General features: G+C 40.9%; 1 protein-coding gene across 3 annotated transcripts in view; it reads left to right on the plus strand.

Moving 5' to 3' along the window:
- csmd2 (CUB and Sushi multiple domains 2) overlaps positions 1 to 21,956 on the plus strand; it is a 264,554-nt gene that overhangs the window by 184,074 nt on the left and 58,524 nt on the right. For all 3 annotated transcript variants that reach the window (XM_031323067.2, XM_035992965.1, XM_035992966.1), the window contains exons 27-37: positions 8 to 210; positions 425 to 616; positions 1,739 to 1,877; positions 2,395 to 2,582; positions 6,014 to 6,208; positions 6,962 to 7,078; positions 8,881 to 8,994; positions 16,825 to 16,920; positions 17,545 to 17,748; positions 18,698 to 18,822; positions 21,537 to 21,633. In XM_031323067.2, the coding sequence (XP_031178927.1) occupies positions 8 to 210; positions 425 to 616; positions 1,739 to 1,877; positions 2,395 to 2,582; positions 6,014 to 6,208; positions 6,962 to 7,078; positions 8,881 to 8,994; positions 16,825 to 16,920; positions 17,545 to 17,748; positions 18,698 to 18,822; positions 21,537 to 21,633 (1,670 nt within the window). The remainder of the gene's footprint in view (positions 1 to 7; positions 211 to 424; positions 617 to 1,738; positions 1,878 to 2,394; positions 2,583 to 6,013; positions 6,209 to 6,961; positions 7,079 to 8,880; positions 8,995 to 16,824; positions 16,921 to 17,544; positions 17,749 to 18,697; positions 18,823 to 21,536; positions 21,634 to 21,956) is intronic.

The following is a 21,956-nucleotide window of genomic DNA, read 5'->3' on the forward strand; positions in this document are numbered from 1 at the left end:
TTAACAGTCTACATTTCCTGGTTTACCATACGGAGGAGGTCCACGACGTGCTTCGGATCTGGGATGGGCCCCAGGATGGAGGGGTCCTGCTGAGGGAGCTGAGTGGCTCAGTGCTGCCCCAGGACGCACACAGCACCTTCAACACTGTCAGCCTGCAGTTCACCACAGACTTCTTCACTAGCAAGCAGGGCTTCGCTCTGCAGTTCTCTGGTGAGAAGGAAGGATGATGAGAGGGAGGGAAGGAGGGAGGTGAATGAAATGTTACATGGACCTGGGTTTAATGGCTAGGTTGTAACTGGGTGTAGAGAGAGAAGAAAATCCCAACTTACAAGTTTAACTCTGAACTATGACAATAATACTCCCTTTTCATCTTGTAACTAAGGATCATTTTAACGTCTGATTGAGACTCCTCTTACTCATTCAGTCTCCACTGCTACCTCCTGCAACGACCCGGGCATGCCTACTAATGGGACCCGCGGTGGCGACAGCAGGGAGCCTGGGGACCATGTGGTGTTCCAGTGTGATCCTGGCTACATCCTGCAGGGGGCCAACAGGATCACCTGCACGGAGATCAATGGTCGCTTCTTCTGGCAGCCAGACCCTCCTACATGCACAGGTATTACCACACCATGCAGTCATCAATTATGGCTAATGATGCTACATGAATAATGATCAGAACTAGCCTGAATGTTGTCACATATCTATTGCTACTGCTGGGTAATAAGAACATTTAGTACATGCGGTTTTTTTGTATATACAGTACATGTATACACCCATTGTTTAAGGAAATGCACTATGTTCCTAAAAATTCTGTGTGTAAACTTTATGAAGATTTGAGATTTTAAATTATATAACTAGTAAAGACATACGAGAACATTATTAAAATTAAAGTATATAAAGTATACCACACCCTACAACCTGCATAATGCACTATACTGTATCACCTCTCTTGCTGGTCTGAAACAGGTAGACAATACAGGTTCCTAACATGATTACTTAACAGACTCCTTAAGTGAATCTTAAGTGGCAAACCCGATTGCCGTGTTCCCTAGACATTTTCCAAAGTGACTGCAGCAGACAGAGAGATCTGATTAGCCTGTCTCTCAATAGCAATGTAGACCTCTCAGTCAGACCTCTACTCTTTTACAATCTTTTTTTAAATATATGATCACACTAGGTTCTTTCCAAAACAATGTGAATAAGCAATGGTAATTAAGACCTTGCAATTAGCTGCCTTGTTTAATTAGTGCTTAGCTTAATTAGTTTGATAATTGTTTGGGTGAGGGGTTGGGCAGAACAGTTCTCTGACAGTTACAGGTTCAGTTATGGTAAACGGTGTCAATGGGCATTAGCTACGTCTCAATGAAGCATCTGTCAATATGACTTCTTTTGAAGAGACCATGAATATCCGCTACTTTAAAAGTATGTTTTTCCTGAAACTGGAAATTTTTGTGTAATGTGTTTTTTATATTAGCAGTTCTATCAGTTGATTGACAATCAGCTCATTTCAAGAGTTTGCTGCATAATACTAATAATAGTAATAATATAATAACAAAATAACAGCAATAGCAATGCGCAGAATAATGCAATAAGGCAATCTTTTAATAAAAAACTAAATTGAGAATTAGATGATATATCATCTTAAGATATTTGTTTGACAATAGGTTTTAAGATGAATATACAATTGGGAAAAATGTGTTAACTGTTGCATTTACTAATCAACTTCTTCCTTTTCTAGCTCCATGTGGCGGCAACCTGACAGGTCCTAGTGGGCTGATTCTGTCTCCAGACTATCCTGAACCTTACCCCCATGGAAGGGAGTGTGACTGGACAGTTTCTGTCACACCAGACTATGTCATCGCTCTTAGATTCAACCAGTAAGCTTCAGTAGCACATTAATTGCAACATGTGTGTTTGAAATTGAATATTTCTATCCATTTCTAACCTATTTTATACAACAATACAAAATACAACACTATGCGTGTCCATTTATAGAGACAGAGCGTACGCGTCATACTCTGAAAGCCACTGGAGGGGAAAACAACTCTCCGCTCTCCGTTCACTTGTATAGCGTGAAGGTGCCTCCTTGTCAATTTTGTCTGCTAGCAAACAACTGAAAAATGCCTAAAAGCTGCTGTGTGGTGATATTCACTACCAACAGGGTAAATAACCCATGACTTAAGTTTTTATATTTTGCCGACCCGAAAAACTGAGACTTTATGAAGACAAAAATGCGCTCTGTCTCTATGTTTATAAATATTTTATTCTGTAAATCCATATAATAAAATTATACATTTTTATGACATTTAAAATGATGCCAGTGAAGTGTGTTACCTTATATCTCATGTGTGCTGCAAATGTTTATGTACGTTGTATTTACACTTTTGTAACCAGGTTCAGCTTGGAGCCCAGTTATGACTTCTTACATATCTACGATGGGCCGGACTCCCTCAGCCCATTGCTGGGTAGTTTTTATGGCACCGATGTTCCAGATCGCATTGAGAGCAGCTCCAACACACTTTTCTTGGCTTTCCGCAGCGATGCTTCCCTCAGCAGCAATGGATTTGTGCTGCACTACACAGGTGGGCACCTTTTTGGTTAGAGGAATCACTTGAAAACTGCAGTATTTGGCTATTTGGAAAAACCTATCTAGCTAGTGGAAACTTAGATTTTATGTGCCTGTGTCTGCATGTGCAAGACTTTTTCATCATCAGTTTTTCATCTCCAGCGTCTTAAAATTCTGAACAGAACACTGAATTTTAAATAGTATGTGATGCAGTATCCTCCTAAACAATTCATGTTTTAAAATTCTTCCTCTGGCAGAGTGAGAAAGGATTTACCCTCTGCTGTTTATCAACCTTGCAGATTGTTTCTTTTTAACGTTCCCTTGTGTCTAGTCCAAAGCGAGATTAGTGGTATGAAAATTGCTTCAGAGAAAGAATAAGAATGGGGTGTTCTGCAGTGTCCTGGTCACCACCTTCCCATTTGAGCTATAGTCTGCTTGGGCATCATTATTGATCTGTACCTCCTCTAGTAGCCGCGTTAACACAAAGAATTATGAAAATGAAAAGCCGACAGCATGTGTGCTTAAGCTCTATTTGATCAGTGCTTTGCAGCTGCACAAAAGCCTCCTCATAAATTAGAGCCAACAGCGTTTGTTGTCTCATGTCTATGCTTAGCTGACCGCAGCATGTTGTTTGGGAGACCCAGATTTATTTTCCCACACAAGATACTCTGTACTGCACACATGGTGCAGAATGATCAGAGACATCCTTGACATACAGCCAGTTGGTTTAAGGATAATACAACACATCTGTGTGTTCTGCATTTGTGTTTCAGCCTCACAGGGTAACGCCTCAGTGCCTGACTTTTATAGCCTTTACCTAACAAATATACAGATGCTGAACAAGCTCTAAATTAGACTGGGCATCTTCTTTAAGGGTTTTGCTTGAGAGAACAGTGTTAAATCTTCTTTGCCTCAATTACAGCTGTTTAAGGTATCAGACGTTTAACCAATTCCAGATCGACCCTGAGCTCTCTGTTTCTTGGCTGGTGTTGAGGTGGGATTTGAGCTACACAAGCAATTCAAACTGATTTCAGAACGCTTCCTGTTTATGCGATGCAGCTCTGTGATTCATCTGCAAACTGTACATAACTGGAGTGACACCCAGTATTTTGTTAGGACAGTGTTACAGAGCCTACCCCTTAACTCACTCCCAGCAATATTTTCTGCAGTGTGTGATGGAGTGTGCAATATTGTATGGCCAATCTGGTAGAGCAGATGGACCCAGTGTGTGCCTCAGAAAAACTCCCTCTCCTCACTTCCAATTCTCCACACTAATGAACCATAACCAAATAATACATAAATTACCTCCTCCGTTTTAGACAAACAACATGGCACAAAAGCATGTTTGGCTGCGCGTTTGGCTCTGGTTGGTGAGAAAGCAGCAAGTTGACGAGTTGGCTCAGCTAGTATTTGGTCAGCCCCGCCACTGAAAATTGTATTACAAAATCTGCCTGAGGTGCTGTCAGCTTCTTTACCAAGCAGTCGTTATGTCTTTCTGTTTCCGTGCCTCTGGCCATGTCTGATTAGGCTCACCAGGGAAATATGTGGGCAAAAACTTGGCATGCCTGAGCCACATTTGAATAAAACACATAGACACAGACATGGATAAATACACACATACAAGCACTCTCATACTCACATCTGTCTGATCCAATACCTTCACTAACTCCTAGGCTCATTTTCACTTCACGTAACATAATTTACAGTAAACTCCTTTGAGTATTTTCCAAAACAGATGATGCCAATCGCCTATTTTCTCCCAATGTCCCGGGGCAGAGGCTTGTTAAATCGGCCATCTTCATTGCGGTGACCAACCGCTAGCTTCTGTCCAGGGCCAGTCCACACCTAATGCCTGCTACATCCATCACGCCTCCGCTGTCTCTTGCCAGGTGTGCTGATTTAATGGAGGAGGTGGCGAGGGAGGGTTCAGGTCTACATCAGCCCACGAAAGGGCTCAACCTGTCTAGAACAGGTGCCCTAGGAGACAGACCAACAGACCACATGACTGGCACCAGCACTCTGTTCAGCCATGAAGGGCAGCCTCCTGTCTGGTCAGCAGGTCTCCAGCTTTCAGCTCAGAAACTAGGCATTTATCCAGGGTGTTACATGTGCATTTTTATCATCAATAAATCATTAGAACTTTAGTTAGGCATATACCTTGTTATAATAACTGTACACAGAGGATTGTTTTTGCATTACTTGTGCTTGTTTTGTAGCAAAAAGGGAATTTGCTTGATGGTCCACAACAGGAGGAGGTTGTTGTTCATAGTGCATATTAAACCCCTGTCTAAATGGCAGATGGTGGAACACAAAAACAAACCTAATTTAAAAATCATCTCCAACATGTTGGTCCTCCTCAGTAAAGGTAGACAGAAAATAAACACAGATAAGCAGTTCCAGGGAAGTTAGAATCATCAATTCGGATACAGGTAATGAAATAGCTTTTGCAAATACCAGTGGCATGAGAAAAAAGTAAAAAGTACCCTTCTTTGTTGGCATGCAAATAGACCTTTACAAATATGAACATTGTTAAAGTGTTTCCCATTTAAAGATTGCTTTCAGCTGATTGATATTGAGATAACCGAGGATTTTGCATATTTTTTGTGAGGCACTGAATTGTAAGTTGAAGTTTTCCTGATAAAAGAAAACGTTTGACTCACTTTCCCTTTTGTATGTGCGTGTTGAGTCATCAAATATTGAAGTTTGCTGTGAGACTAGAGTGAACTGTGTTTAAGATTGAACTAAATTGCTTTGGGCATTTTTCCTATGTTTATTTTAGCTGCAAGGGTGCGAAGTGTGCCAAATTGACAGGCCTCCTCTCACATGCACATTTTCCCACCTAAGAACAATGTGATGTTAGATTGAGGTAGACATCTTTCTTACGACCTCAGGAGTGGTGATTGATATGTGGTTAGATACTGTGTGTGTGTGTGTGTGTGTGTGTGTGTGTGTGTGTGTGTGTGTGTGTGTGTGTGTGTGTGTGTGTGTGTGTCTGTGTCTGTGTCTGTGTGTGTTCACAAAAGAAAGCTTGTGTATGTGCATTGTCTTCTCTAGTTGACTGCACAGTGAAGCGTTGTGTGATAGGCGGTTGTGTGCAGTCAGCAGGCCTTGGGCCAGAGCAATGCCACTCTCAATCAGCTGCCTGTCCGTCTCCCCAGCCATACAATACAGTACATACCTCCACCAGCCGCAGATGAAAGGGCATCGTCAAGGGCTAGAGAGAAAAGTGGCAGTCAGTGAGATATATTTACTGAAAGAGGGATGCACAGGGTGGAAGTAAGCGACAAAGGAAGGAAGTAAGAAATCTGAGAATGTCAGGAACCTTAGGCAGAAAACAATTTCTATTCCAGTATCACCGCTGCAGCTTGATGCAAAAATCCTTTTATTGAATACCAACACACATTCCCTTCTGTCGCTGATTTTCCACCGTGTTACCTCTCTCCACAGAGAACCCCAGGGAGTCTTGCTTCGAGCCGGGCATGGTGCGCAATGGGACTCGGGTGGGCGCCGACCTCAAGCTGGGCTACACTGTCACCTACCACTGTGACAGTGGCTACACACTAGAGGGAGACGCAACCCTCACTTGCATCATGGGGGGAGACGGCAAGCCGAGCTGGAACAAACCCAAACCCATCTGCATAGGTAAACACTGACATCTGGAGACGGTTGTTAGGAACACAAACCACATCAGCGCTTATAGATTTATCACATGTAAACATGCATATATGATTATGTGTTTTTTTGCACCAAGCTATGTCCTACAGGTATATGTGTAGAGCTGTGTGGGTTTTTGCTAATGTGAGGGTGTAGCTTTAATTTAATTTGCAGTTGCAGGGCTTCTTATTTTGCATATATTTTCAAACACACAACAAAACCTGCGTCATCTTGGCTGTTCTCTGACGTTCCCACGACACGACTGACACACACTGCGCATGTTCCCTTGAAAAGCTGGTAAAAGATCCCTGACACCACCAAATCTGGCTCTCGCAGTATGAAGCCTCAGTGACATGTCAGGTGGAATACGTGCACACACCACGCACATTTTCACACAAAGAAAACACACATTCACATACATGGGATGAGCACTTGCACAGAGATGCAAGCACAAACAGAGCATTTCTAGGGGCTTTCAAGCAGGAGAGAAGATTCTGGCCTCATCTCACCTAGGCTAACCCAGAGGGACACTTGGAAAACATTGCAATTTCACTCTGGCAAACACCAGGGACATCTTCCACCCAAAACCCAATCAGACAAGAAAAGTAATTTAGGAGTAATGGAACAGAGGGGATGGGAAAGCAGGAGGTAGGCAGAAATGAAATCTTTCACTATTGGCTTTAGACCTTCCTTCTCTGTCTGCCCTGTCTCTTCATGTCTCATCTCTGTGTCTCTCTCCAGCTCCATGTGGTGGACAGTACTCAGGTTTGGAGGGAGTGGTCTTGTCTCCTGGTTACCCTGGCAACTACAGCAGTGCGCAAACCTGTCTGTACTCTGTGGTGGTGCCAAAGGATTACGGTAAGCCAAGGAAGAGCACTGTATTACTGTATTTGTTCATTTTTCCTAGCAGATTTTTAGTTGTGCATTTTTGCGTGTGTCTTATGTGTGTGTAATTAAGATGCAATTATTCTATAATGCATAAAATGCCCTTATCAGGATCAAACTATGCTTAAGTGCCTCACTAAATTGCACATACTGTATTCTTTCACTGTGGAAACTAAAGTAAGCTTTATTTTCCCACACCTGAATATTCTTAGTGACAGATGTGTAGGAGACAACAAGTGTGTGGAAAACTTGTAAAAGCTCCCACACACATTGTCTTTTTAACTTGCAATTAAAATGCTTTAGTCAGAGGTTTACTGAATGCTGTTTTTCCATATTTTCCTCACACAGTAGAATCACACAATAATTGATAGTTTCCATATAAATCGTGTCTCATTGCCATACGCATATTTTCAATTGAATCACTATCTACACACCAGGTGTACAATATGTCTGTCTGAGATACACACACCAAAAAATAATTGGTGTCTGGAAGATCCAGAGTTCCTGCAGTTTCACTACTTTTTGGCATTTCCATCTTAAAGGTCACAGCTTGCTTTCAATATGTAATCTGATACTGTAGGAGCAGCAAATTATTCAGAAAGCAAAACAATGCAGTAAGAGACACAGCTCAAACATGCAAATACAGAAGCAAACATGTTTTATTTACTTGCCCACGAGCTCTCCCTGCTTGACTTTCTCTCTTATTATCTCCTGCTTCATTTTCTCTTCCCTCTGGATCTCTAATGAGTTATCAGCATCGTGCCTCTCTTAGGGGAAGCTCAAGTCCTATCATTGTTAAATTACACCAAACAGCAGCGGCCGGCATGTGTTTCGGGTACTTCACCCCGGTCTTTTGAATGTCGAGGTTATGACGCCCATTCAGAGGTATGGCGCTGCTCCAAAATGACTGGGCACCCATTCTTCTTGGACCCTGTCAGCAACATATTTCACTCAATGGAGTGAAAGCGAGGGAGGAAATCGAAATAATTATAGTCCACATTTGCATTTTCCTGGAAAATGACAGCCAGGCCCAAGGCAACCCACTTTGTCGTGCAGAGCCACAGTTGCTCCCACCTCCATTCTTGCTGCTTCTCATTAGACAGATGCACCAGTCCTAATGATAGGCTATTTTCCTCAATGCAGAGGGCTGGATGGGTGTCACTTAAACCACTGGCTTCTCTTATCATAGATAGAGATAAAAGAGGATGTACGAATGAAAGAAACCACTGAAGCTGAGTTGGAGAAAACAGACGCTGAGTCATGTAAACTCGGAAGATAAGGTCCTGCCATCACCCCTAATGGAAAGCACTAGTCCTCTGTCCCCTCTGCCCTCTCTCCATCATCCTCTTCATCCTTCTCTTTAACCTACAATATACAAGCAAACTAGACATAGATTAGATGTGAAAGGGCTGAACATGTTCAGGCAATAGCGGTAGAAAGGGTGGGTTAAAAGGATGAAAGCACCATCGTAAAGCTTTAGCTGCACATTGTACAACAGATTGGCTGTCATTGCCAAAGCCTTTCATCTACTGACAAGCCATCAAGCCCAGACAGGATTGCTGATCTACTTGTGTAATATCATTTTTTGGGTGTGTTGTCATAACTGACAGTATTATCCACCTAGCTTTAGAGACATTTGGATTGAAATTGCTTTAATTTGAATGAGGATACTATTATCTGTGTTATTTCAAATGGATTTTAGAGTTGTCAGTGCAACTGTGATGTAGTCACTCATTTGAACTAATATCAGTTTTTCTCTGATATTCATTTTCTAGTGGTCTTCAGTCAATTCGCCTTCTTCCAGACAGCTCTGAATGACATTGTGGAGGTTAATGATGGGCCGACACAGCACTCCCGTGTTCTCAGCTCCCTTTCTGGAGCACACACAGGTACTTAAACAAACACACACACACATTCAGATACCTGCATGCATTCACATTTTTGGGTAGATACAGGGGATATTTCAGCAGGTATTAAGCGTAAGGGAGGTGAAAAAATAGAAGCTATTTACATTGAACTGCAGCTTGGCAAGACTCGCAGAAGCTTGTACAGCTTTTTTTTTTTCATATTCAGCACCAGCATGTAACAAATCTGCAAATGTGATTTGACAATTTGATCTCCTGGCCATTATTTTTGACATGACAGTGGACTAAATAAAATGTTGTCTTAGCCTCATCCCTTTCATAAGGATCCAGTTAAACCGAGACAAATGGCTGACACAGGCAGAGCTGCTGTGGCTTCAGGTGGGCTCCAGTGAGCTGTAAAATAATTCAACAGTGACAACAACAACAACTTAAAGAGTCACAGGGATAACATATCAGCAGACAGGCTCAAGAAGACTTGCATGTACATACACGTGACAACTCTCAGGATATATGCGAATGCAGTTATGTAGGCAAACAAGTGCGCTTGCTCACACACACACATGCATGCAAGCATGCACGCACACACACACACACACACACACACACACACACACACACACACACACACACACACACACACACACATACACACAGTATATGACCACATATCAATCACCACTCCTGAGGTCTTAAGAAAGATGTCTCACTCAATCTAACATCACATTGTTCTTAGGTGGGAAAATGTGCATATGAGAGGAGGCCTGTCAATTTGGCACACTTCGCACCCTTGCAGCTAAAATAAACATGGGAAAAATGCCCAAATCAATTCAGTTCAATCTAGCTTGTGTGCCAGGTTAAAGATAAGGGTAGATAGGGATTATCTCAGTCCTTTTATCAAGAAAAACAACTGCATTTATAGCATCAAGACTTGACATCTGAAGACCTTATAAATCTAAACTTGTCCCTAAATGAAGTGAGGGCTGCCCAAATATCTCTTTTTTAATCATTTTTAAATAGATGTCCAACAGAAGTACAGCACACATGCTCAAAGATGGGATAATTGAATAAAGCAGTTATGTAAGAGAATGGAGAAAAGCAAAAAGGATAACTGTTGTGAGGTTAAAAGTAAGACGGTAAAGGAGAACGAATGATTTCTGTTGCAACAGTGTCGTAACATTGCAGCTGTGTGTGATTAATGCTACACTGTATTACTGGGCTACCAAAGAAATAGCTTGAATAGGGGAGGTTCAACCTTTCAAGAGGGGCAGAGTAGAAAGGTGTGCGAGTTTAGGGCAGCTCTCCATCTTAACCTGCTCTAGCCCTGTTACTAAAATGATTACTTTGGTTTGTGTCTAGGGCAGTCTCAGAAAATCCAGTTTACAGCTCAATAAACAAATAAACAGGCCGCTATATTAACTGAGGACTTCTGGCGACATGTTCACAGAGCTCTCTAACCCAGCATGGCAGAGCAGAGCTGACACACTTTGGCAAGGGAAGAGAAACTTTTAGCCCACACAGACAGTGCCGCTGAAGAAGTAGTGCATGCGGGCATAAATTACATGAATTAGGCATAATCCAGAAGTGTGTCCCAGCGTCCACCATACAGATACACTGAAGCTCACAAAATCGACCAGCATGCACATCTGCAAATATATAAAGCAAGATTATTATTAAAATTCCCCCAAACAGTCTAAATATACAACCTGTCATTATGTGCAGTAAATATATAGCCAGGTAATGAGTATTTTAGCAGGGCAAGCATGGTAACATATCACGTAAGGCAGTTTGCTGTGATTTTGAAAAGCATTTACATTACATTAAACTGTATATATACGTTTTCATTGCTGTCATGTCTGGTGAGGCAAATCAATGGTTTTGAAAATAAAAGGGAATGATTGTGAATTTTTCGGAGACAGTGGTGACAGACAGAATAAAATGAGGAAAGGGAGAGTTGAACAAGAGAATAATAAAAGGTGGGAATTAGAAAAGAAAAGGAGACAGCATGTAGGCAGAAAGGACAAAAGGACTGATTCAAGTAATCAATGAGATTTATCTAAATGCAAATTTTTTTATTGATTAAAAAAAAGAGCCAATTGTCGCCTTCTTGGCCATCATTTGAAGTGTGACTAATGAGTCAGTTAAACTACATTTAACTTTGACCACTTTAGCTACTTTTGTTACACTGCAAGCATGTTGTATGAATGCAAAACATTTTTTTTGTTAGATATTTTTATTGAAACATATGGCACAATGAAAAATACATAACAGTGAGGTAGAGATAATACAATTAAAGCGAAGGAGCAAACAAAAAAAGTAATTGTGAAGTATCGATTGTGTATCTTCAGAGGTAAAAAAAAGAAAAAAAAGAAAAAAGAGCCATACTTAGCTGTTTTAACAATAACAATAACAATGGGGGGGGTGTTCGATCAATCGGGGTAAAGAAGGAAGAGATTTAAAGAAAGCTGAAAAGGGCTGCCACTTACTGTAAAACTTGTTGGAATCACCTCTCAGAGAATGTTTAATCTTTTCTAATTTCAGAAAAAACATAACATCCCTTAGCCATTGAGCGCTGGAAGGGGCTTTTGTAGATTTCCAGTGGAGAAGGAGATGTCGTATCGCCAGTAAAGATGTGAAAGCAAAGATGTCTAATTGTTTCAATGTAAATCTATTGTAATCCTCTGGGCATCGGAATATGGCAATATGGGGAGAGCCTGTTACAGTCATCACAAGTATTTCAGAGATAATATCAAAGTACCTCTGCCAGAAGGAAAAAAACTAACGGGCAAGAATAAAACATATGGGTTAGATTGCAGGGAGAGGTATGGCATTTGTCACAGCTGTTAGTGACAGTGGGAACAATTTGTGACAGGTGTGCCTTGGAAAAATGGATCCTGTACAATACTTTGAACTGTATCAAAGTTAGACGGGCACAGGTTGAGCTAGAGTGGATTTTGTTGAGGGCAACGTTCCACCAAGTTTCATGCAGCTCCAACCCAAGTTCACCCTCCCAGGCAGCCTTTACTTTAGTGATGGATGAGGTAAAACATTTATTCTTAAAATGTAAAATTAATTTCATGTAATCCCCTTCAGGGCTGTTTCTAACTTTAAACCTGTTTGAGTTGTGGTTTAACGGCTGGATCGTTAATCTCCCCATGACTGCTGTATCCAAACCAGTGCACACCAACAACTGCCACTGAATTTTGACTTATTGACTTCCAGCCAAAGTCATGTCTGTCCTTGTCAGTCTTTAATATGTCAGTGTAGAGGATCATTTTAAGGGCAAAGTGGTTTGGAACTGGAAAGTGGCCAGAGAGTTAATATGTCACATGCTGACATATGTTTGATCTATCTGGATGAATACCTGCCCCGCACAGTAAATTATGAAACACCGTCACCATGACAGCACGCAGCAAGGGCGACTTGTAATAAACTACCCAGCATGCCTTGGGGATCCCACATTGGAACTTAGACAAGCATGATGATGACGCAGTAAGAAACTGTTGCCATTTGAGCTATCTCTGAACATTGCACAAAGAGGCGCAACAATATTCACACACATTAAAACGTGAGCTAAACGCACAGCGCAGGATAGACTCGCTGACACACAGACACAGACACACAGATGTTGCCTCTGGGGTTAAGCACATCTGCCTCCCACTACAGTGTGACAGCAAGCAGACACAGAGTAATGAGATCCACTGCAGAGAGCGAGTCAGCAACACACAGAGAAAGACAGGGGCAGAGACGGAGATGCTCACACTATGTATCATGTTCTGCATCAGTCAACAGTTTTCCTCCATGGAAGATACATCATGGGGGTTTTCCTTGAGTTTAATTATACTTTGAGCTGATGAGGACAGCAGGTGATCATATCAGTAATTTCAGTAATAAATATTATGATTTGATTTATGGACAGAGGTTTGAAGTTAAGGCACAGATAAATCTGTCATAGTTTCGAATAATTTCATAGTAAACATATAGCTGCCCCATGCAGTATTGCACGCCTAAGTTTCTCAATAAATTGTTCATAATGCAATGTTTAGTTTACGGATAAGTACGGTGGCCGACAGGGGCAATCGCCCTGCAACTTAAGAAAACACAAGCAAATAGACAAAACACAAGCAAATTAAGAAAACAACTTCATTAATTTGACAACACATGCGCAGCATTCAGCAAACGCGCTGCAAATACACACAACACAACCAAATACATAAACGCACTGCAAATAAAAAACGATGCAAAAAGAAAAGCACACAAACCCCGAAAAAAGAAGCGATGCAAAAAGAAAAACAACTTCATTAATTTGACAACACATGCGCAGCATTCAGCAAACGCACTGCAAATACAACACAACCAAATACATAAACGCGCTGCAAATACACACAACACAACCAAATACATAAACGCGCTGCAAATAAAAAACGATGCAAAAAGAAAAGCACACAAACCCAGAAAACAAATGCAACAAAAAAACGCTGCATCCAGATTACACAACGGAAGTTCTCCAGACCTCTAGAGGGAGCAGCTAGTGGAACAGCTGGATTTTCGACCCCACGGGGAGCGCTCTGCCTTTTTATTAGAGTCGGTTATGGCTGCATAGTAAAAAGAGAACTCCCGTCTCATGCCCTCCTGTCCATAGACTGTATATTATATTCATATTATTATTATTATTATTATTATTAATAATATAATATATTAATAATATACAATCTATGCTCCTATCTCATGCCCTCCCGGTGCCGTCCCAGAGCTTCGACTTTTCAAAACAAAAGCTCACGTCTGGTCCGCTATGTCTTTGTACTTTGGTGTTTTGGATGTTTGTGAACCAAACAGTATGGCAATCATTCTAATGAATACAATAACTTTTTCAGCAGATGTCTTAGTTACAACACGTTGGAGTTAGCAAAGCAGTTTTGTGTTTATATGTGCGGGCGGGATTTATTCAGTTTGATAAATCCCACGGTAAATTGGCTGGTTTACTAAACAGGGAGGGACTAGAAATCTTGTCTGTTTTTTGTATTTCAAGAGCGAATTGCTCCACAATATGAATACAGATTGATCACTTATTTTGTTGGTAACCGTTGTTGTATAATCACAATATTACACTTGAGGAGGCCTATACTTCAGTAATTTCGGACCTCGAAATTAAACCCTCTCATGTAATATGGCTTAAACAAACGTCAACATTAAACGCTGATGCAGTTTTAAATGTTTTATCACCACGAGTTTCCAGACGTCTCTGCTGACTGAGTATCACACCCACCAAACGAGACAAAACATATCTCAAATATAGTCTTAATATTTACAGTCTATGATCTCACAGTTGCACACCGTTCTGAGATCTCTCTCTCTCTCTCTCTCTCTCTCTCTCTCTCTCTCTCTCTCTCTCTCCCCACCCCCTCCGTGGAGCTGTTCCACTAGCTGCTCCCTCTAGAGGCCTGGAGAACTTCTGTATTTGGTTGTGTGTATTTGCAGTGCGTTTACTGAATGCTGCGCATGTGTTGTCAAATTAATGAAGTTGTTTTCTTAATTTGCTTGTGTTTTGTCTATTTGCTTGTGTTTTCTTAAGTTGCCGGGCGTTTGCCCCTGTCGGCCACTGTAGATAAGCATCTTGTAGAGCAAACCTCACAAACGAATAATATTTCAGTTAAAAAAAAAATACACAAAGATCACACAAAACACAAATGAAAGGCCCATCTGCACAAATAGGTTTTCACATGCCATTTAAAACAAAACCCAGCTGACCCAATTTGCTGTTCGACGACAAAAGCTTGATCATCCTTGGTCTTGATTCCTGTATTTCACACGCAGCCACTAAAGTAAAGTCAGGGGAGATGGGGTCTCTACAGCACTTAGGAGTCTTGCTGCACCATTTTAACCAGCTACATATATATATTAATGATTTGTTAATTGGAGATGTGAACAGAGAGTCACAATAGTAAAACAAGAACATGACAGTGAGCTAACATGTTGTTCAAGGCTCATATGCTAATCAAAAGTAGCTTCTAAGCTCCCAGAACATGACTTGACATAGGCAGACTGCGGTCAGAGGCTCAGCTGTCGTGTGACACAATGCTATCAGTGCCAATAATCAGGACTCCCATTTAGTCACAAGAGGCTAAAGGAAATTGTTTTCTATCCAATAAGCATAGCAGATAAGCTAATCCTGTATGACAGTAAAATATTAGGATAATCTTAATAATCACCATGCATTTGCATATTGTGATACACTCAGTATGCCTTATAAAGTCTTCTAAGCATGTTATTTATTCATCACAGTAGGACCTTTTGTGAAAGCCTAACATCACCTATGTAGCACTGCTCTAGTCTAGACTACTGTTTCTTTGCACTTTCCTGCAATTTTACACGAAAATACACGCACATGAAAATAGCTTCTTAATATATTCATATTCAGAAACCTGTAGTATGATCTCTTTGACACAATCATAAGCAGATTTCCTACCACATTTTTGAAGTTTCATGCTGGACACACATATTGCGTCCCTAAAATAGTCACTAACACTAGTAAGACACTAGTACTTGCATACAGGGCCACGAACGGATCAGCCCCAGCATACATCCAGGACATGGTCAAACTCTATACCCCAACACGCCCACTCCGCTCTGCATCAGCCAACCTGCTTGCTTCCCCCTCACAACGAGGGAGAACTAATCACTCAACGAAATCCAGACTGTTTGCTGTCCTGGCTCCTAAATGGTGGAATGAGCTCCCTATTGACATCAGGATGGATTTCAGAACTGTTTTTAAGTACATATTAACAATGGAAAGCCATTCTTACCAGTGTATTTTAATTGGGAATCAAATGAATGCAAAGAAAGTTACTTTATGAACTTGATTTTAAGATTTGTAATTGTTTATTATTTATTTACTGTAAACAAAAGAAAAATGTGTGAATCTGTCATTATTGCACAATTCCTACAAGTACCTAACCTAACTGAGATCTAACACTAACACTTTGCTTATACAGTACAAACAAAATGGTCTAAAACCAGATGCCACAGCAGGACATTTGTAACCTTTACGTTTTTCTAATAAGGAATGTAACAATTCTCCTGGACAGAAAAGGGGGTGGGCAATGTCCCAAATGACAAAAACAATAAAAAAAATGATACAAACAACACAGTCCTAAAACCGTATGCTGATATACATAGTCAATATAGTGTGCAGTAACTTCTAAATAATTTTGATTACTCAATGACATCCAGTGATCACCGGTTAATGAGACAGCGTTTGCAGCACTTTGCAGCAGTTCCAGTTGGGCTGCTTTCTCCGTGTCGTACAGGCTGTGTATGCGTGAAACTACTGTCCCTCTCGACAACTTTTTAAAAGTAAACTTTCCATTCAGAATCTTATTGGCATCCATTTCGGCGTCTCGCGCTCGCCATCCACTCAAAATGTAACGTTAGCCTACTACTCTTTTGGCCTACTACTCTTTTTATATATATATATATATATATATATATATATATATATATATTTCTTAAAGCTGCACTTTCATATGGCTCTTTGTAGTTTTGCTTATTTAAAGCTAATGTACTTGCACTTACTACTTGTTGTCTGGAGTTTGCACCTTCAGGGTTGAAAGCACTTAATTGGAAGTCGCTTGGGATAAAAGTGTCAGCTTAATGACATGTAATGTAATGTAATAGCATTCACACCTAAATTGTATTTTACTAGATGGATGTGGGAAAGATTAGTTATTTAACTGCGTAGGTGATAAGACGGCAATTACGGAGCTAGAAACAGTGGTTTGTACCCACACAAATATAAATTGAAGGCAGCACTCTGCTAAAAACATTATAAACTGTGTCTTTCACTTTTCCCCATCACAGGCGAGTCGTTGCCATTAGCAACCTCTAACCAAATCCTGATCCGCTTCACCTCCAAAGGCCAATCCAGCTTAAAAGGATTCCACATGGTCTACCAGGGTGAGTGTGAAACACACAGGCACACGCACAAATGCACACAAACAAATCCTAGCGTCTTGTTTCTTTTGGATCCCCTATGTTCTAGCAGCCCAAATTCCCTCCATAATAGACGATGTGTTGAGTGATTTTGAAAGGATTCACCTTCAGCCACTATTTTAGCTGTGATGTGCTTGTGTGTATCAGCAGAAGTGTGTGCTCTGGAGCATTAACACTATAGAAGTATAGCAGTCTGTTCAAGAGGTTGTGCTTAAACTCCCCTGTTCTTCTATTCCCCTAAGAGGGACTTTTCTCTTGAATTGTTATTTTCCTTTAACAATACACTGTACCAGAAATGACATATGCTGCAGAAACCCAAAGGCAATGGCAGCTCTGGAGAAAGTTTAATAAATTAATAATTCAGTTTTGTATTTTATTTTAAGTAAGCTGGAGCCACAAGGCAAAGAGAAGCTGAATGTTATTTTTTGTATGATCTATTTGGGACACAGCGTGATCATTCTGATATGACACCCATAGTAACTTTTCTAACAAAGTGAAACAGCCGGGTATTTTCTTGGAAATGTCACAGATAATGACAGATAAATCAACACCTCTAATCACCCTGTTTTTCACTCTGTTTCTCCAAAGCTGTGCCACGGACCAGTGCCACCCAGTGCAGCTCGGTCCCTGAGCCCCGGAATGGCCGCCGTATGGGTAACAACTTTTCTGTTGGCGCTGTGATCCGCTTTGAGTGCAGTCCAGGTTATATGCTGGAGGGACCGAGTGCCATTGAATGTTTGACAGTTCCCAATGCCCTGGCACAATGGAACAGCTCCATACCAAGCTGTATAGGTAGGGCATGAATACTAAAATACAACAAACAGACACAAACACTTGCCAGTCAGCATGGATGTGTTTTTTTGTTAGTTTGTCTTGCTTTTCTTCTTGGCTTTTTTCTTCATTTGTATTTACTTCACTTCTTCACTCTCTTTCTTTCCATCTCTCATTCTGTCTCTGTGTCTCTCCCACCTGATTGATGCCTTGAGTGTCAAACTCTTGTTACTACAACACAGATGTGCTCTGTCAGCCATTGCCTGTAGCAATGCAGCCATGCAACACACAGGTGGCAGGCACCACTGAGGGTCTCAAATACACACAGACATACTCAAGCACTCATATGGAGATAGTCGCATGTATATACAAAGGCACACTCACACAGATGCTCCTATGTTGTCACCAGATGTGTAAATGTGCACAACAAGCTGGGAAGAGAGTGTTTCAAGACTGTAAACAGTGTGTCTAGTATTGTGTGTGTGTGTGTGTGTGTGTGTGTGTGTGTGTGTGTGTGTGCGTGCGTGCGTGTGTGCGTGCGTGCGTGCGTGCGTGCGTGCGTGCGTGCGTGTATAAGACTCCATTCTAGTTGTGGTTTAGTGAGTCCTAAAATCAGTTTTTTCTTAAAACAAGTTGAAAATGAGTGAATAACTTAAAAGAACAAAACTGTTTTGTTTTCTTATCTTTTGCTTTTTGTGTGATCTTCATCCTGTTTGCAATGTTGACACTTGTTTGGAGAAACTTCCATAATCCCACTAGGAGAATCACATCTATGTTGAGGAAAAAGGTTAAGAAAGAAAATTAAGAAATATTAATTATTTTTATATAGTATTTCAGTGTGCAATGTATGCATCTTGTATGCATATACCTAATCTTACTCTCACTGCATCTTTGTACATCCATGATACATTTGGTACGCTGCGATATGACTTAATGTCTTTTCATCCCGCTCATCACTTTTATTCTGCAGTTCCATGTGGAGGCAATCTGACCCACCGAACTGGCACCATCTTATCTCCTGGCTTTCCTGAGCCTTACCTCAACAGCCTCAACTGTGTCTGGAAGATCACTGTTCCTGAAGGAACAGGAATCCAGGTTTGTATAGCAGAGTTTCTCCCTGGCATCAACATACCTCCTGGGTGACAGAATTGTAGTAATCAGATCCCACAAAAATGTGTTACATCCAGTAAATCAAAGACAGATTCCGCTATGCTAACAACAGAGTGCAAATACGTTAAATCCCCTGACTCATCCCAAATCCAATCCCATATTTCCAAACCAAATGGAACCCAAGGAAGTAAGTAGTTAGTCCACAAATATGGAAAGTCTGAATACTTTTTTTGGAAGAGAAAGAGAAATCCAGTTTTGGCAGGTATATTACAGACATATAAAAATGTAACCTATCTACACACCGTCCAGATATGAACAGTGTTATAATAGTAATGCATAAAATAAAATAATTGACTTTTGCCAATTGTATCAGTTAATGATTATTGAGAGGCTGAACTGCAGTGACCTATCTGTGAAACAGTATCTGGTCAGACTGTTTAAGGAATTACCAGATTGTATTTACAGTTAGCCTGTAGCATTTACAGCTCTGCATAGTCTTGACAACAAGCTGCTGTGTGCTGATATGTTTTCATCTTACCAAGGGCTAATCAACAGGTGTACCCACAGTATACCACGTTATAGCATTTACAGTTCTCAGGATACAGGAGAGCTGCTAAATTATAAAGTATATAGACTTTGCAGAGGCTCAGAATTTAATTTGGCAGATCACTATACCAGAAATTTAAGATTGCAGAGCTTGAAATAAATTTGTATATAATTGCCTCTTGAATTACTTTACTTTTCTTTCTTGGGAGTTAATTCAGTTTGCATAGTCTTATTCTTTGATGCGTGTGTGAAGGAACTCCACCAGGAACCTGTGCGAGGTCCCTGTGGAGCTGCCTGACGGAAAGTTTTTAGGCTTATGCTTCAGCCTCTGTGGCTAATGACCTCAGTGCCTTCCCTCGGCTATTAGCTCCTTCACCTCAGCTGACTGTCCTTGCAGGTCAAATACACAAGATGGCCCACAGGCGCACTTAGCATGCTGCACAGCACTACACACTAACATGGCAATAGTTGGGAGGTGGAATAGACCAAAAATAAGAACGGAGAGTTAACTGTACGCACACACTCTAAAAGGCAAATAGCATGACACTGGAACGTATACATAACCTGACTGACAGTGGTAGAGTTAGGTGATGATGTATTAGAGTTTGTGTTCTTTTGGCCACCACTGCTCACCCAGACACACACACGTCCTCATTGCAAAGGGTCAATGCCTGTGCTACCAAAATGTGACGTGCTAACTGTAGAGGGTTTGCTACTGTGCCTATACTGTTTATCGCTGTTTTAAGCCCCCAACGTCTCCGTCCAGGCAGCGATGCCTGGAAGGCACTAGGATTAGGCAATGGTTATGGTTAATGTTAGGGTTAGGTGCCTTGAAGTCAACGGTCGCAGCGCTGCCTGGAAGGAGATGTTGGGGGCTTAAAACACCATCAAGCGTCTATACTCTGCAGCTGAATCCTCCTCATCCCTACTATCCCAAGTCCACCTTATCTGTTTCACATTGTCTTTGCCTCTGTTGCTCCCCTTCTACCATCTAGCAGAGAGACATTAAATTGGAGTGTCACGATTCAGAAGAGAACTTAAAGGGGCGAGGTGCCTTGCTGGCACATTTGCCGTGGCCCCCTAATGAAAGATCAATCTGTGATCTGCGTCGTCTCCCTGGGATGTGCCAGAGCTCCTCTCACCCCTTTAATTGGCTCGTATCCAATCTATAGCCATCAGAGGAGAGGGCTAAGGAATAGACGTGAGAGGGAAGAGAAAGGGAGGCTTGGAGAGAGTAAAGGAATGAAGAACACATACATTGTTGACTGAGAACAAGGATATAGTAGATGGCACATTGTAGCCCCTTTCACACATTCACTTTAATTTTATATATTTGGGGAAAGCCTACTACTTCCCTTGGTTAGCATTCAAAAGCAAAATAAGTTTTAAAATCCATAATTTAGGAGATTTCAGAGCGCTATTTTTACAGTTTGTGCATCTTTTTTTTTCTCAACAGTGGTAAGTGTTGTTAGACAACACAGACACTCTTATTTAGAAGTCTCAGTCTGCCTTTCTTTGAATAATATCCACTGTTCTCTACAGCTGTCAGTTTGCCTAATTTAAAATCGAATGCCCACCACTTGAACACAGCCTTCCAAAAGTGTGTTTGAAATAAAGAAAAGAAAGCAAAGACATGCTATATTGCACAATGACTAATGTTCTGTTCTATCCAGAATTCTGAACACAATTCGTGAAGTCCTCATAGCTTTGATAATTTTTTTTTTTTTTTTTTTACCCTTTATGTATGTATTAAACAGTATAAAACAAAAAAAAGTTTATATAGTTATTTGCGCCTTTAAAAGCACTCTGACTCTTAACTATCAGTGTTCCTGTGAAACATTAAATGAATACAAAAGAGAAGATTGGCGACTTGTTGTTTTGTACATAGAAATTGCTTTTTCATGCTGGGGATAGCCTGTATGTGACATTTTGACAGCTGTTACTCTTGAATTAAAAGTAGTTACGAGCCAAATGGCCATGCTTTTTAGTAGAGTCCCTTTTTTTTAAATACACCTTTTTATGTTGTGTTCTCCCACTCATTCATCTTCAACCTTTCAGCCTCATTTCTGATGACAAACACCCTTGACCCTACTGTTCCTGCTTTGCTCCCTAAATACCATACTTTTTTTTTGTCTATCTCTTCCCTGTCTTAGATCCAGGTAATCAGCTTTGTCACAGAGCAGAACTGGGACTCACTGGAGGTGTTTGACGGAGGAGACAACACTGACACCATGCTTGGCAGCTTCTCAGGTATTGCTGTATATGTGTTCGTATGTGTGATTTATTTTGTTGCATGTGTTTAATCATGTTTTCAGCATTTATTCCCACCTCAACCTTAAACACAAAACACATTTTTAAAACCACTCATCTACAGTACACCTGCCAAAAGCATTGTCGAAGCAATATAATAATCCATTTTCACAGAGCAAAAAAAAATTCTGGAACACCTACATACTCTGTTTGTTAACCAAATTAGCACGGACAGTACTAAAAAATGGGGGCCTCATTTGGCACAGTTGGCATTGTAACATTGCTAAATTAAATTCCGAGTGGATAAAGACAGCTGTTGTATT

Source organism: Sander lucioperca, chromosome 16, assembly GCF_008315115.2.
Source record: "Sander lucioperca isolate FBNREF2018 chromosome 16, SLUC_FBN_1.2, whole genome shotgun sequence".
Lineage (NCBI taxonomy): Eukaryota > Metazoa > Chordata > Actinopteri > Perciformes > Percidae > Sander > Sander lucioperca.